Source organism: Stenella coeruleoalba (genome assembly GCF_951394435.1).
Source record: "Stenella coeruleoalba genome assembly, chromosome: 14".
Classification (NCBI taxonomy): Eukaryota; Metazoa; Chordata; class Mammalia; order Artiodactyla; family Delphinidae; genus Stenella; species Stenella coeruleoalba.
Genome location: NC_137160.1, coordinates 66,832,111 through 66,848,210, shown reverse-complemented (window position 1 = coordinate 66,848,210; position 16,100 = coordinate 66,832,111). Strand labels below are relative to the sequence as shown.

General features: G+C 51.6%; 1 protein-coding gene across 1 annotated transcript in view; it reads right to left on the bottom strand.

Annotated features, from left to right (window-relative positions):
• TBC1D10A (TBC1 domain family member 10A) overlaps window positions 1-13,961 on the bottom strand; it is a 31,629-nt gene extending 17,668 nt beyond the window's left edge. Inside the window, exon 1 of the mRNA XM_079941802.1 lies at window positions 13,675-13,961. Coding sequence (XP_079797928.1) covers window positions 13,675-13,883 — 209 coding nt within the window. The 5' untranslated portion in view covers window positions 13,884-13,961. The remainder of the gene's footprint in view (window positions 1-13,674) is intronic.
• Between the last annotated feature and the right edge of the window lie 2,139 nt (window positions 13,962-16,100).

Sequence of the window (16,100 nt, the reverse complement as noted above, 5' to 3'; positions counted from 1 at the left end):
TCCGGTTGGCAGACTCAGCCAGGTGTGGTGCCTGTGCCCATGACCCCTTTATCGAAAGGTGTCAGATAAACTTTGGTCCCAAGGAACCAGTGTAACCGCCTCCTCCAAGCCTCACTCTCTAAACCAGCCCAAGCAGAAGGCCCAAGGTCACAGACCTCAGGATTGATCCTCCTCATCTCAACCATCGGGCGGAGTGTGGGAGAGAGTAAAAAAAGTGGGGACCTTGAAGCCAACCAACCTAGGTTTCCATTCCAGATCCTCCAACTGGGAGACAGACCTCTAAGTCTCAACTTCATCTTCAAGTGGGACCATACACATACCTCATACTTTATAAGGCCTAAATGAAGAATAGATGTGTATAAGGACCAAGCCTCGTGGGTGGTCAGCTAATGGTAGCTTTAGGTGACTGGTATTTGCAGCTTACCTAGCACTTTCACATCCCTTTTCTCATCTGACTGGTCCATACACACACGCAGCAGGGCACAATTATCCCCATTTTACCCATGAAGCAATTGAGGTCCCAAGCGATTAAGTCATTTACTCAATGACACATAGACTGTAACTCTTGGTTTCTGACCCAGCTCTGCCACTTTGTGACTACTCCACTCTCTGAGCTTCTGGTTCCCCACCTGTAACATGGGGGCAATACCACCCCTTCAGAGGGCAGCAGTAAAGACCACATGAGACAGTAAGAGCTGATACATTTCCAGCACTCGCTCTGTACTAGCTCTGCCAAGCACTACATAGGCACACAAGTCCCCAAGGAAGTAGTTTTTATTATCTCTACTTAATAGACAAGAAAACTAAAGCTTAGCACAGCTGAATAATCTGTCCAAGGTTACACAGCCTGGAAGTAGAGGCTGCCAACTGAGTGCTAAACTATCCAATAAATATAAAGTGACCCACATGTAACAGGGCCTCAATACCTGTTACATTCCCTTCTTTTTCCTTTATCACCCAGTAAAGTAGAGAACCACTACCCGCTGTGCTAAGACGGCAAGAATGAGCAAGATGAAAGTGCAGAAAATTGGGAAATGGATGTGCAATCACAGATCCAGGGACAACAAAGATGGGGGAGCTCCCCTCTCCCACCCAGAGCTGGAAAAAGAAGTGAGAATAAACAAGAGGCTGACCTACTTTGCACACTCAGTAACAACCTCTGGAGTTCATTAACCTAAGAGGTGGTAATGACTAAAGTATAAATAGCTTTTATGCCAGCTCCATAATAACCAATGGCAGGAAACTGGAATCAAGAGAGGGTGGGTTGGTGGTGTGCAAATGGCTGATGGTCAGGGCTGGGAGGCCTGTGAGGTTACCTAAGGAGTCCACCCACTCCCCAAACAGCCAGGGAAGCCTGGAGACCAAAGGGTAAGTGATCTGCCCAAGGCGACGCTGTGAGTCAGGGTAGAAAAGGAAGATGGTCTGCAGCAGCCTGGTGCTCCCTCCTGCGGCCTGGCAACCCCTGACCTGGAGGTAGGGCAGTGTCCAGGCTGCCTGTCTGGGTGAGACAGAGAGTCTGGTTTGCTTCACTCTCCCCCACTCCTGGTACAAGCTAGTTCCGGGCCTGCCTCCCTTTCCCATAAGGAATTCCCTGGCTTTGCTCCTTCCAGCCCTGGGTCAGTGCACAATGGTAAACAGTTTCTCTCCACCCTTCTCTGGCCTCAGTGCCATGGGCCTCTGCCCAACTCTCCACTCTGCACAGCCCCACCCTCCCCCCCCCCATGTCAGAGGCAAGAAATGGTTCCTTTAAGCACCAGCCTTGCTGGCTCCAAAAAGCAAGGAATCCCCCTCCCCAACCCCCACTCAGCTAGGGAAAGGCACAGACCTTAGCAAAAACTCCCAGGGGAGCTCTCCCTGACAAATGCAGAGAGGTATGGAGACTATTCTCAACAGAAGACATCCGTTCCCCAACCCCCCACCCCTATGGGGCAGAGTACCACTTGAAATTCCCCACCGGCAACTGGGTCCTCAGGTCACAATCTCACTGTGGGCACCTGGGGGCCCCCATGACTCAATTACAGCCCCCCTCACCCATCCTTACAAAACTGCTAAATTTTATTGATAGAGCTTATCAAATCAGTCTTGATTCACTGCTTATCTCTGCCAAGACTCCTTCAAGGCTCCCTACTGCCCTCCTTGTTCAACAGAAACCTCAGGCCCTGGCTCCTAGGCCTTCCTATTCCCTCTACACATCCTTCTTTTTTCCCAGCCCTATTTCTAGATGGCCGTCTCTCTGAGCTGCCCTCCCTCCCCCTCCCCCAACTCTAATTCAGTCCCACTCATCTTCTGAGGCCTCCTTCAGAATACCGTCTCATCTCTACAAAGCCTTTCCTAACCACTCCAGGAGCAGAACACAATCAGCACCTCATTACATTCCATACACATCTCTCTAGAGCCTGTGTTCCAGGCCCTGAATCTACAAAGTTGAATAAAATGTAGTCCCTGCCTTTAGGGAGGTCCATCTGGCAGAGGAGACAGACGGGTGAGTAAATAACTAGCACACACAGAGGTGCTATCACAGAAAAACTAGAAGGGTAGAAGGTGCTAGGAGACTGCAAGAAGCCCTCAGGGTGGGGGTGGGGGGAGTTAGGGAAAGCTTTAAAGGGGAGCTGACTTTTGAGATGGTCCTTGAAGGATGACAGGAAGTGGCCAGGGTAAGAAAGGGGAAAGAGCACATCAGGCAAAAGACCCAGTATGGGAAAGCACAAGTGAATGGAAAAGGGCCTGGCTTGTTTGGGGAATGTGAGCAGTCCAGTGGAGCGAGTCTGGCTTCTCCGCTCGACTGTCCACTCCACTGAGGCAGCATTCCATGAGAAGGTGCACTCCTGGGGGACAGAGGCTCTGCCAATCACACTCTCCACAGTGTGTCCTGGCCCTAGAACAGAGCCTAGTACCTAAGCTGGTGCTCAATAAATGTGTGTTGACAGATTCATTTGCTTTGTGACCTCAGGCACTCTGAGTTTCAGTTTTCTCCCCACTGAGATGGGAATACTATCCTCTACCTTCAGATCAGATGGGAAAAGCACAAGCACAGAAAGTGCTTCATAAAGGGCACTCCCTCTCTGGCCTGATACCAGCTCTGGATCTTCTTTGAAGCCCAGCACAGGGCTGAGTTCAGATGTGCTTGATGATGGCCTTTTACAACATTATAATTCTATATTCAATTAACATAATTGAATGTTTGTTATAACACTTACCAGGTACTTGCTATGGACCAGACATGGTGCTCAACACTTAAATTATTTCATTTAATCCTGACAACAAGCACATGAAATAGATCCTCTAATTATCACCTCCTCTGGCTTCTGCAGATGAAGAAACTCAGGTTTTCAGCAAGCCAGTAACTATCCAATGTCCAGGGTGAGCAGAGGACAGCTCTGGGAGGTATACCTGGGCCCTGCTCTTCTGCTCTGTCACTCAACTCTGGCACTGACTGCTATCCACTAGGCTGGGTGAGCACAAGCTTTGCTCCCAGGGAGCTTGGAACTTAGTGACCTCAGAGCCATATACTGTGTGATGCTTGGCAAGTCACTTTACCACTCTAGGATTTGGTGTCTACCTCTGTAAAATGGAGATTATGATGATAATAACTATATCTCACAGAGTTAAATGAGGTGGTATTGGTGAAAGCATGGTCCACCATGCAGGCTCTTCTGTGAAATGGCATTACCATGTGATTATGCTGCGAGGTTGGAAGGGGTCACTCAGAGGCAGGACAGGAAGCCAAGGATGAAAGTCTACAAGGAACACAGGAGGGTGGTGGTAATTATGAAGCAAACTCTTACTCCTTCCCCAAGTGACTGCCACTACCCAAGAGGGCAGAGGCCCCAGGCAGCCCTACACTTGCATGCTTTGAATTGAATCTTTCAGGAGACCCAATTTTGTTCTCACTTCTGCTTTATCTTCACAGACCAAGGAGAAGATCAGGCCCTCGCATCAGAGTCTTCAGAGTCACCTGAGGGCTCTGTTCCAAATGACTCAATGAGGAACTGATTGGGGGATTCCCAACCTGCCCTGGCAGGACAGAAAGCTCCAGACCACAAGCAGAGTGGGATTGGCTCCCGTTTTACCCCCAAGGTCCAAGGGTGGGTAGGCAGAGCACATGAGGAAGTCTGGATCTTCACACCCACACTGCCTTGTTCTCTCACCATTATGCCAAAGGCCTGAAGTAAACCTTAGAGGATAATTCACACTCGAATTATAAGAGCCACCATGTACCACTGAACTCTTACTTTGTGGCATACACTGTGCTGGGTGCTTTACCAACATTTCCTTCCTTAATACTCATAACCATAACTGGCATGGGGCCAGTTCCCTCTCCCAATGCCACCACCTGGCCCATTTACAGACTCAGAGAGGTCACATGGCTAGAAAGTGACAGAGCCAGGGCTTGAAGTCAGGTCTGCTGGTGTCTTGAACCCAGGATCTCCCAGGTCCAAATTTAGTTTCTCCTTTTTTGTAAAACCAAGACAGAGAGGAAAGGGAAATATACAGCATCCTCCAAAAGAGGCTGGCTAAGAAAGATGGCTTCTGGACACACAGAAGAGGAGGAACAAGAGTTTTCCATACTATGTTCCTGGGCCCCTTACTACCCAGCTGCTCCTGCCTTATCTTGGGGTATATGTGAGGGGCTGTGTGTGGAGACCTGGGACAGGAAGTGTGCCATCCATTATAACAACTCAACAACAAAAACAACTCGAGAAGCCTACTAGGAAAAGTGTAGACACTTGGGGCTGGACTGAAAGTCCTAAGGCTGGGACAGGAAGAGGGAGGACAGGCCACACAGTGGCAACAAGCTTTGGTAAGATGGAAAATTGGGAAGAAGGAACCCTGGCTTCTAGGCACAATTCCATTACTTGTTCAGCTTAGGTTTCCTTGTCTGTAAACAGGGCAAAATAAAACTTACCCTACTGACTTCCCATTGCTCCTGTAAGGATTACTGCAAGGCAATGAGAAAGAAAGCACTTCGCAGAACAAAGAGGTAGACAAATCAAAGCATTCTTTGATTTGACTGCACTCCCAAAGACATGAGGGCCACTGGTCTGACAAAGGGAGGTCCTCTCATAAGAGGAACAGAGCATGCTGGAAGCATTGGCCTTTTGGGCTGTGCCCTGATGACCCCTTGCACTTGTGTGGTACCTGATAAAAAACTTCTCAAAGCCCCTTTCATATACTCCAAGGTCAGTCTCAGAATGTTAGAAGCAGAAGACCTCTTCAACATCACCCATTAAAACTATCTTAGTTTACATGCAGGGGAAACTGAGGTTTAGAAAGATTAAGCAACTTTCTCAAGGTCGCAGAGCTAGTTAGGGGCCCAGGGAAGCCCAGGACTCAGGTCTCCTGATCCCTGTTCAGCAGTGTTTGTTTACACATGCTCCTAATCCAGTTATCTCATTTGATCCTCACAATCCTTTTGTACACAGACCACACCTTTATCTACTGTTGAATGTCTGACTTCCCTGCTAGGCTCTGGGGTCTTGGGACGGTAGGACCAAGTCCCCAGAGCCTAGCACATGGCTGCACACGTAGTATGTGCTGGATGAAAAGCAGGGAGCATTAGCCCCATGGTCAGGTGAGAGGACGTGCTTAAGTCACACACCACCAGGGGCAGTGGTGGAGCCGGCACTGGCACCTTGACCCCTGGGTTCAGAACCCTTTCCCATATTAGCCTAAATCCACATATCCAGCCAGAATCATCTCTGAGAAATGGCTGGTGGTGCCCCGAAGGGCTGAGGGGTTCACTTTCTCATAGGCACTGGACTTGCTTCCACCTCCCAGCTGAGGCACCAGCTCCAGGAACAGAATAAAGGTGAGATGAAGTAGCCCTCAGCTGCCATCTACCTCCCCTTGATCAGCTTAGGCTGTGCCTAAAAGCCCCAAACCTACCCTCCCCAGCTACATACCGCCCTAAGGTAGGCTTTCCATGCCCTCAGGCCTTACTCCTCTCTCCTTGGAGAGGAGTCTAGCCCTTCTTGCAGCCTTCCTTGCCATCCAATATGTTTACTGGGCAGAGACCTCAAAGCTCAGTTCCACTCACCCCACCCCCTCCCAACCAGGCCAAACCCACTCTTACTGGAGAGAGACAAAGAAACCCTTGATGTGCCCTGAGCGTGCCAGCCATGCCAGGCACCTTGGGGAGCCCAGGGCTGTGACAAAGCAGAGTCAGCAGCAGTCCACTGTCCGCTTCAAAAGAAGGCCACAGATGGCCTTCCTTCCCTGTGGTCAGGAGGCCCCGGAATGGCTAGGGCCACTTCAGCTTGGCCAAAGCCTTCCCAGTTCCCCTCAGGCTACACAGCCAATCAGGCACCAAGCCCTACTTGCTGACTTCTTCATCCTTATAGCTCCAGGACTCTTCCAGGCCTCTCTACAGCCCTTTCGGGCTGTCCCAACCTCTCCCAACTGCTCTCACTGCCTGTGGCCCAGCTCCTCTTTATGCCATCTTCCATGCCAGCACCAGACTGACCTTGATGAAACACAGGAGGCCTCAGTCTGACATTCAAGGCTAGTCACAGTCTGCCCAACCTACTTTGCTACCCTCCCCTTGCTTCACGTCATCCTCCCGCCTCCCATTCTTCTTGTCACCTCTTGGCACACCACATTTCTCAAACAGCTGGCTTCTGGGGGAACTCTGCACACGGGTCCCCCTCCCATACAACAGAATGGCCTTCCTTGCTCCTTCTCAGGCCTGGATCAAATGCCACTTCTTTTCTCTGGGCTCCTATGGATGGAGCTTGCTGCTTCTTCTTCCTATATATTCCCAGAGCAACCACATGCCTCCATTACAGGCTTTATTGCTCAACATTGTAATGATTTGGTTGTGCTTCTATTTTCCAACCAGTCTGTGAATGCTTTGAGGACAACAAGACACAGATGTCTTGATCAACTCTGTATCCTTAGTCCCTGTCACAGAGGCTGGTAGAGTAGGGGCTCAATAAATGTTTGATAAATAAACTCACTGCTAAGATGGATAAACTGGTGATAGTAAAGCCTTGGCTTTCTCTCCCAGGCTCCTGAGTCTGCTGCCTACTTCCCTACATGAAGAGCAGAGAAGAGGTAAGCTGTGCCTCTGAGGAACTGGACAGAGCATGGAATAGAGTAGGGTGGGGTGGGATAGAGAAGGGAAAGAGAACGATTAGAAAAGGAAAGCCTAAGTTGGCAGCTTCCCTAAAATCCTGGAAAGGGGGCTTCTAAGCAGGTCAAGCATCAGGAGAGTTGGTTTGCCAGTAGAGCAGCCAGGAGTTTTCTCCCTGCCAGGGTCTCCCTCCCTGGGCCCAGGATGGCAGCAGATTTGCCAGGGGCAGACAAAGCAGCTAAAGGAGGCCTCTTCCCCGTCAGGTGTGCTGCCAGTAGGATAAAGAGAGTGATCAGCTAGGACACTGACAATGGGTGGATGACGACTGGGTTCTGCTCTGGTGGGCAATGCATCCTGGCCTGAGGTTCAACTGGCTTGGAGTGAGGGAGAGAATGGGCAGGTCCACGTAGCTGTGGTAGCAGTGGGCTGAGAGTCAGAAGATCTGGGATCCCTCCCAAATCTGGCTCCACTGTTAACTAACTGCAAGGCTTCTCCAAGCCTCAGATTTCTTACCTGTACGGGGTGCATAATCCCTGCCTCACCTACAAAGAAACACTTCTTCCAAAAGGCACACACTAGATATCAAAGTCAGATGGTCATTACGCAGTATTTTGGGGTCAAGAGCAGTGTAGACTCTGGCCTATGGGAGGGCTAGAACAGGCCTGATCTGGCCAGGCTTCCAGGGCCTCCCCAAGGATCTTCACTGGGTCTTTCTCTGGCCTGGCTGGCCATGGACTTCGACTGTACTGAGAGACCTGCCTTGCCTTCCACACTGGGATGGGGAGGTAGCCAGGTTCCTGCTAACTGCTGCTCTGGGTGTGGGGGCCTCAGGGACTGGTGAGCACCTGGCGCCCCGCCGGCTTCCACCTTAGCAAGGTTGTCACTGGATTCAGTGTCGAGAAACAGGTTCTAGCCCCAGTTCTTCCATTTACCAGCTGGCAAGCCTTGGGCGCTTTCTTCTTAGAACTTCAGTGTACTCATCTACAAAATGGGATAACCACCCCTCTCAGGGGAACGTAAGGGTTCACCATGGGTTAGGGTTCACTCCTGCCCACAGTGGATGGACCTCACTGACGCTCATCATCACAGCCAGAGATGGAAAGTAGGAAATGAAAAGACAGGACCGCTAGCTACTCCAGTCTCTATGAGGAGGTAGAACATTCATTGAGCATTCATTGACAACACCTATGGTGTTGTCAGGCTCTTTTCAAACATCAGTTCATTTAAACCTTACAACAACCCTGCAAAGTCAGTATTATCATAACCATTTCACAGTGAGAAACTGGGGCTCATAAAAGTGAAGCAATATGTCCAAGGTCACACAAACAGCCAGACTTCAGAGCTTAGGTGAGGAGGGAGCACAGAGCACCTTTTTTTCCCACCGCGGTGTAAACAGATTGCAAGGCTGAACCAGAGCCAGGCCTCACTGGCCCCCTGAAGGTCCTGTTTCAGACCCAGATGCTGGGAGGACAAAACATCAAGCAGGTCCCACCGCTTTATCTCTTTCCCACAGCTTAGGATTTCCTAGCAGGCGGACACCCAGGCACCTTCCCAGGGCAGCAGCTAGTGTGCTGGCCCCCTCCTTCACCAAGTCAAGTCTTGTCTGAGGGCCTAGAACACCCACAGGGCTACCAAACCGGATTTTCCTTTGAAACTGGAGGAAGAGAAGGAGGAGAGAAAATGAAGGATCTGTGGCCCAGAGTCATAGACCGGGGCTCCACATGTGCAACTGTCTCTTTCCAGATGGGCTACCCAGGGACCACTCCACTGCCAGCTCCACGCTCTCCTGGAAACTGTAATAGCTCAAGAAAAGAGGATGTTCTGAACTTACAAACTGGAGAAGGTGGTGGAAAAGCAGGGAGGCAGGCCCTGGCCTGTCAGGAGGGCCCTGGCCCAACAATAACTGGCACAGACCAAACTATCAGGATGTCAATTAAGCCAGTTCTAAGATTTCCAAAGTCATAGGGCTGCCATAGTTGGCTATGAGTAGTGGAGGGCCCAGGGGACAGGGGAACTAAATCAGCAAAAGACAATATTGCTGTTCCAGATGTTTCTCCCTGGGCCCAGTTCAGATCCCTCTATCCCCTAACAGGAAGCCAACACCCACGGGACCCCAGAGAGCATAGCTCCTCACCTTATCTGGCCTGAAGCACTGAGCAGACTGAAGCTGGGTGGGAAACTCCAGCTTCAGGAGGCCAGTCCTGGCAATCACATAGGAAAAGGAAAGGGAGGTCAGGGATCCACCCTTCTCAGGCCATCTTGCTCAGGCCAGAGACCTGGTATCCAACTGATATCCTTCTTTCCCCTCCTGACCAAGTCCTCTTTGCTGCAAAAGGGACCCCCCACCCCCCCACAAACAGGTCTGCTCTTCCTACCCCGAAGTGATAGGAATGGTAACATCACTCCTCCCACCCTTCCCTGCTGAGGATACTTCTTTCTCCTCCTCTGGTCCTTCCTGGGCTTCAACAACCAGCTCAGTTGCCAGCCAAGCCAAAAGAACTAATGCTGCCAGCATTCCTGTCTGTGCCCATGCCACCACAGGGTCCTTCACTGGCTGGCTGCTTTCTTGCCTCTCCCCACTCACTGGCTACTGCTCAAGGGCAGGCAGGGACCATCGTGGGCCCAGCAAAGGTTCCCTGTAGAGTAGCCTCAACAGACAGACAAGGTGGGACTTCCCTGGTAGTGCAGTGGTTAAGAATCCGCCTGCCAATGCAGGGGACACGGGTTCGAGCCCTGGTCCAGGAAGATCCCACATGCCGCGGAGCAACTAAGCCCGTGAGCCACAATTACTGAGCCTGCACTCTAGAGCCCGCGAGCCACAACTACTGAGCCTGCATGCTGCAACTACTGAAGACTGCATGCCCTAGAGCCCATGCTCCACAAGAGAAGCTACTGCAATGAGAAGCCCGCGCATCACAACAAAGAGTAGCCCCACCCGGCTCACCATAACTAGAGAGAGCCCACAGGCAGCAGCAACGAAGACCAAACACAGCCAAAAAAAGAAAAAAGAAAAAAAAAAGATGGACAAGGTGAAGTAGAAAAGGCCTAGGGCTGGAAATCAAGAGTTCTGGGTTTAATTCCTGGTTTTGCTCCTAATTGACTGAAGAGGTGAGGTTAATCACTTCTCTTAGGCCTCAGTTTACCTATCCATATGAGAATGGCCATCTCTAAGCTCACTTTCAGCTTCCTGATTTGAAATGTGTGCCGGTAAATGTCACTCAATAAATAAATATTAATTGAGCATTTACTTCTCTGCAGGCCTGAGGAAAAAGTGAATAAGCCTGGTCCCAGGGAATTCCCTGGCGGTCCAGTAGTTAGGACTCCACACTTTCACTGCTGAGGGCCTGGGTTCAATCCCTGGTCAGGAAACTAAGATCCAACAAGCCGCAGCTCCCCCGCAAAAAAAAAAAACGCCTGGTTCCAGTCCTGAAGCTCATCAGTCTAATGAAGTGGTAATGACAACACAGCCTTATCCTTGCTGGGCCATCCCTGTTAGCCTCCCACACTGCTGAGGGAGTCAAAAGTGCTGACCTGAGCCAGGGAAGGTGAGGGCAGACAGGTTCTTCTAGGAACCTTCTATTCTACCTGTCCAGCACTCGATTTACTGCTGGGGCCATATGCCATATTAATGGGTGGTAAAGGCAGTGGAAACGGTCCTGACTGGGGAGTCAGAAACCCTGGGTTCAAGTCCTGGTTCTGATACTAATGTACTGTGTGATGTTTCTTTTTTTAATTTATTCATTTTTGGCTGCGTTGGGTCCTCGTTGCTGTGCGTGGGCTTTCTCTAGTTGTGGCGAGCGGGGGCTACTCTTCATTTTGGTGCGCAGGCTTCTCGTTGTGGTGGCTTCTCTTGTTGCGTGCGGAGCACAGGCTCTAGGTGCACAAGCTTCAGTAGTTGTGGCACGTGGGCTCAGTAGTTGTGACTCGCGGGCCTAGAGCACAGGTTCAGTAGTTGTGGCGCATGGGCTTAGTTGCTCTGCGGCATGTGGGATCTTCCTGGACCAGGGCTCAAACCTGTGTCCTCTGCATTGGCAGGCGAATTCTTAACCACTTGCACCACCGGGGAAGCCCTGTGCTATGTGATCTTAAGCAAGTTATTCTCTTCTCTGGACCTCAGTTTCCTCATCTGTATAACAAGTTAGGGTTAAGCTGGTCAAACTTGTAAGATCCCTTCCAGCGTTAACAGTCTATGATTTTATGATCTACTCATGCCAGGTACCTAGCAATCACCTGAGTGGGGTAGCTTCTGATCTGCTTTCTTCCCCCATCCCCCTAACCCCTGGCAACTGCCAAAACTGATAGTCTTGAGACAACCTTTGGCCCAGGATGGCTGAAACAGACCTTTAATCTGGAGCCAGAGTCCCTGCCATCTCCACTGCAGCCATCAGTGCTAATGTTTCACTTCTCTGGGATAGCACATGGTCTCCTAGCCCTCAACCACGAGACTGGGTTCAGGGCAGTCACCCTGAAACTTCCCATAACTTCCTCTTTTACGGCCTTGAGCAGGGACTTACTTTTGGCTTTTTTTGAACAACAATATAAACTATACAGGGAACATCCAAGCTTTCAGACACCAGAGATTTTAGGTTGACCAACAGGGTCAAGAAAGTGAGGCAGGCAGAGAGGAAGGGATGTGGAATCCCACCTCAGTCCCAGCGCTACAGACACCAATTATGCAGACGGTGTCATTGGTTTGCGGTTGGAGGGTGGGAAAGACAGATGTCTGGCTGCTTGGCTGGGGACTACAGCCAAAGGGAGGTGCTTCCACTGGGGCCTCTCTGTCCACAAATACCAGAGGTACGCACTCATTTTCTCATCAATTTTCAGACCCTTAGAAGGAAAAGAAAGGAAACAACATTTTCCTGGGCCACTACTTGAGCCAGGCATTATGCTAGGCACCTTCGAATACTTCATCTTATTTAATCCCCATAGTATCTTGGAAGTAGGTATTACTGTTTCCCTTTACAGTGACGAAGCAGGCTCAGAGATTCAGGAACTTGCCCAAGGTCACAAAGCCAGCAAGATTTCTTCCTAAATCTGGCCTTTTTCCACTATATCACACTGCTCTGTACCCTGATACCTGGTTAACTGCCTGATAAGCATGGAGTAGGAATTCTTATCTCCCAGAATTCACCAGCAAATCTGAGCTCTTCCTTCCAAGCACCCACAAATGCAACTGGGAACTCCTTTCCCACTTTTCTAGACCTCATGCCTCCCAGGACCCTGATCCCTGGTGTCTGCTCTTCAATTCAAAAATATACCCTAAGTACCCTTTGGGTTCTCACAAGCTAATCCCTGGGGAACTGTGACAAAGCTGCAAGTCAGGGTGAAGGATCAGAATAAGGGGTGCTCTCTGAGTCCTGGACTGGACTAGCCTTAGTTTGCTATGAGCAAGTGGGAAGAGGCTGGAGGAGAGAGATCCAGTGGGTAAAAGAGAACTCTCCTTAGGGGAGGGGCCTGCATTTCTCTCCAACTCTCCAAAGGAGAAGGAGGCCTGGTGAATGTGAGGCTTTGGGACTGCGGAAAATCCCAGAAGGGACCTTTATGGGGTGTGGGGTGGGGATCTTACAGATGGTTAAGGCTCTTCCATAAGTCATAAGAGAGCCTGATAGGACAGCTGGGATGGGAATGGGGTCTAGAGTCCATCTTTCCTAAGGGCATCACCAGCCCATACATACGATCTCTGTGAGGACTGGACTCAGGGAGTTCTGTGGGGGCAGAACGTGGCTGCTCAGCTTACTCCGCTTGGAGGGAAGGTGCTGCTCCACTGCCTCACATTGCTCTGCCTGCCAGCTGGGTGCCTGGGTGTGGGAGATCTGGGTGTGCTATGAGCAGGGACCCTGCTGTCTCCTTGCCTGCCCCACAGTCTGCATTTGGAGAGGAGGTGCATGTTTCCACAGCATACACAGAGACAGCTGACAGTCTGTCCTAGAGGTGAGGTACCATCATCCTGTGGGTACTGGGAAGGGGCAGTGCCTGCCCACCTGCTGCTGGTGACAGGGAGAAACCTGCCTCTGAGGGGGGAGAGGGGGGCACTCTCTGACCCTTCCATGAGGGGAAGGGACTGTCTGTCCCAAGCTGACCAATGTCAATTCATCCAGAGGTCCGTGTGTCTTGAGGTGAGGGTCAGTCTGTCCCGGAGTGCGGTGGGGGCAGAGCAGCCCGTTCCTCTGAAGTCTGCCTAAGGTGTCCCCCTGAAGTGGGGGTAGTGGGGTGCTGAGACAAGGGCGTCTGTGGGTCTTGTGGGAGGCTGGGTATGGAGAATAGCAGCCTGCTGGGGGAGGGGCGGCCACTTGTGAGCCTGTCAGGGGCTGGCTGACTCAGCCAGCCCTAAGGCGAGGGTGGCAGTGCTGGGGTTGGGACAGGTATCTGTCGACCAGCCCGCACTGGTGAGGAGAGCCCTGTCGGCCCTTCCTAGGGGTGGGTCAGTCCGGCTGGGGGGGAGGTGGGGGTGGGGCAAGGGAGACAAGGGGTCGGTTGTTCCTGGTTGGAAGGGAGACGTGTCTGTCCTTTCTGAGAGCGGTTCTGTCCGCGTCGAGGACCCCCCGCGGGTCCCGCCCCCGGCCGCCGGCCCCCCGGCTCCGAGCCCCGGAGATACTCACGCGCCCTCGGCGCCCTGCGAGCCCACGATGAAGCCGAACTTGTCGATGCGGCGCTCGGCAAAGCCGTTGGCCTCTGAATCGGAGCCCAAAGAGCTGAGTTCGTCGGCGGCTGCGGCGTCGGGGCCCGGGGCCAAGCTCTCCCGGGTCCCCGACAGGCTCCCCCCGGCTGCAGGCGCGCGCGGCCCGTTCTCTCCGTGGCTCTTCGCCATCCCGGCCGCGCCCGCCGCCTCAGCCTCAGCGGCCACCTCAGCCACCTCAGCCGCCCGACCTCCGCCGACGCCACCGACGCCCTGCCCATGAGCCGCGCCCATTGGTCGCCACAAAGCCGGGGGCGGGGCCCTAGGCCTTCCCTGGCACCTCCTCCCCCCCATGCCCAATGGGCGCCGCAGACCCCGGGACCCGCCCACCTCCCCCAGGCTGGCGCCAACAGGCCCGACGTGAGGGGGCGGGGCAGCCGTCACCCGAAGCCCTCCCCCCTGGGCTGCCAATCACTAGAACACCTGAAAAAGCTTCTCGGGCCTTTCCGGGTTAGCCCGGGCCTGGTCCGACACCTGCCGCACCGCCCAGGCCGAGACCGAGGGCTCCCTCTGGGAATTCCGCCTCTGCCTCCTGAACCCCCACACCCCTCGCGAGACCCTAGGGACGTGGGTGGGGATTGTCCTCCCATTCATTTATGAGGAGCTCTGAGGAGACGCGGGATGGGTCCGGGGACACGCCCAGGGACACTCGGCGGCTTAAAGACCTAGGCTGAGCTATAAGTTCAGCAGCCCCTTCCTTCCCCCTGCTCACTGTTTCTGGGGCTTTAGAGAGGCCTAATTAGTAAGATAATGACCAACGACTATTGAGCTACTCGCTGCCCCGAGTTCTACCTACTTTCTCTTCTAATTTTTATTTTTCCAACAGCTTTATTGAGATATAATTAACATAACATAAAAATCGCCCGTTTAAAGTGTATAATTGTTTTAAGCATATTTATAGTTGTGCAACCATCCCCATTATCTAGTTTTAGAACATCTTCATCACCCCAAAAAGAAATTCCTATCTTTACCAGTCACTCGCCATCCTTCCTCCCCCAGTCCCTGGCAACCACTAAAATTTCTGTCTCCATAGTTTTGCTTTTTCTGGACATTTCATATTAATGGAGTCATACAGTATTTGGCCTTTGTGTCTGGCTTCTTTCACCTCGCATGTTTTCAAAGTTCATCCATGTTGTAGCATGTATCAGTACCTCCATTCCTTTTTGGGGCCAAAAACCATTCCATTGTATGGACATATCACAGTTCATCTATTAATCTGTAGATGGACATTTGGGCTGTTTCCACCTTGTGGTGATTGTAAATAGTGCTGCTATAAACATTTGGGTAGAAGCTTTCGTGTGGACATTTATTTTCATTTCTCTTAGGTAAATAGCTAGGAGTGGGAATTGCTGGGTCTTTAACCTTTTCAGGAACTGGCAAGCTGTTTTCCAAATTGGTCACACCAACTCTTATAATCTTTTAGCAAGGAGGTAGATACTACTTTTAGTCCCACTTTACAATTAAACTGAGGTGCAGGGAAGTGATGTCAGCTGCCTGAAGTCCCAGAACTAGTTTGTGGCAGAGCCAGGATTTGAACCTAGCTCTTACCAACATTTTCTACTGGGAAGCATAGGCCAATTGTATCTAGACTTAGCTCCCAGCAGCCTACTTCTGACTCCATGGATTATCAACTCATGGAGTCATGATGATAGCTCCTCACTTAGGTCCAGCACTTTTTGGCTCTTAAGTCACAACCATGTTGTCATCTGACACTCCCCTGTAGACCTATCAGGAGACAGGCCCAGAGAGGGGAAGGGACTAGAAGAGCCAGGCCTGAGCTGCAGAGCCTGGGACAGGTTGCTAAGGGGCCCAAAGCAGCCCTAAGAGGGGAGGTCTTAAGCCCTGAGTGATCTCACCAGCCGTTTCCTTAATGCCATGTGGCCCAGACATTCTTAAAGACTTCACTGTGCAGTCTTGACATTCCATAGGCTTCTGTTTTCCATAAACAGGGCAACAGCAGACACATGCTATTTTGGTCTTAAACTCTCAGTCTGGGAGGACGTGTTCCACCTCTCTAGTAGTTCCAGAGTGGTGGGCTCTTAGTCCCAGCTCCCAGGAAGGACAGAGTAGGCCTCGCAACAGGGTGTGGGCCTATCCCAGGGAAGGGAGAAAGAGTCAGACGCACATGGATCAGATGTGAAGCACCAAGCCTGACAAAGTACCCACAACCCTTTGACTATAATTCTGGTTCTAGGCTCCTATCCCAAACACGTTCAGCTCTGTGAGGCACATGTACAGTGATGTTCACTCCAGGGGTATCTGGGGTGGGGTTGGAGGAGCAGGCCAGAAGCATCCAGGGAGACTGGCTAGATATTGACCTCAAGTTAAGGCCTTGATGCTCCAGCTTCT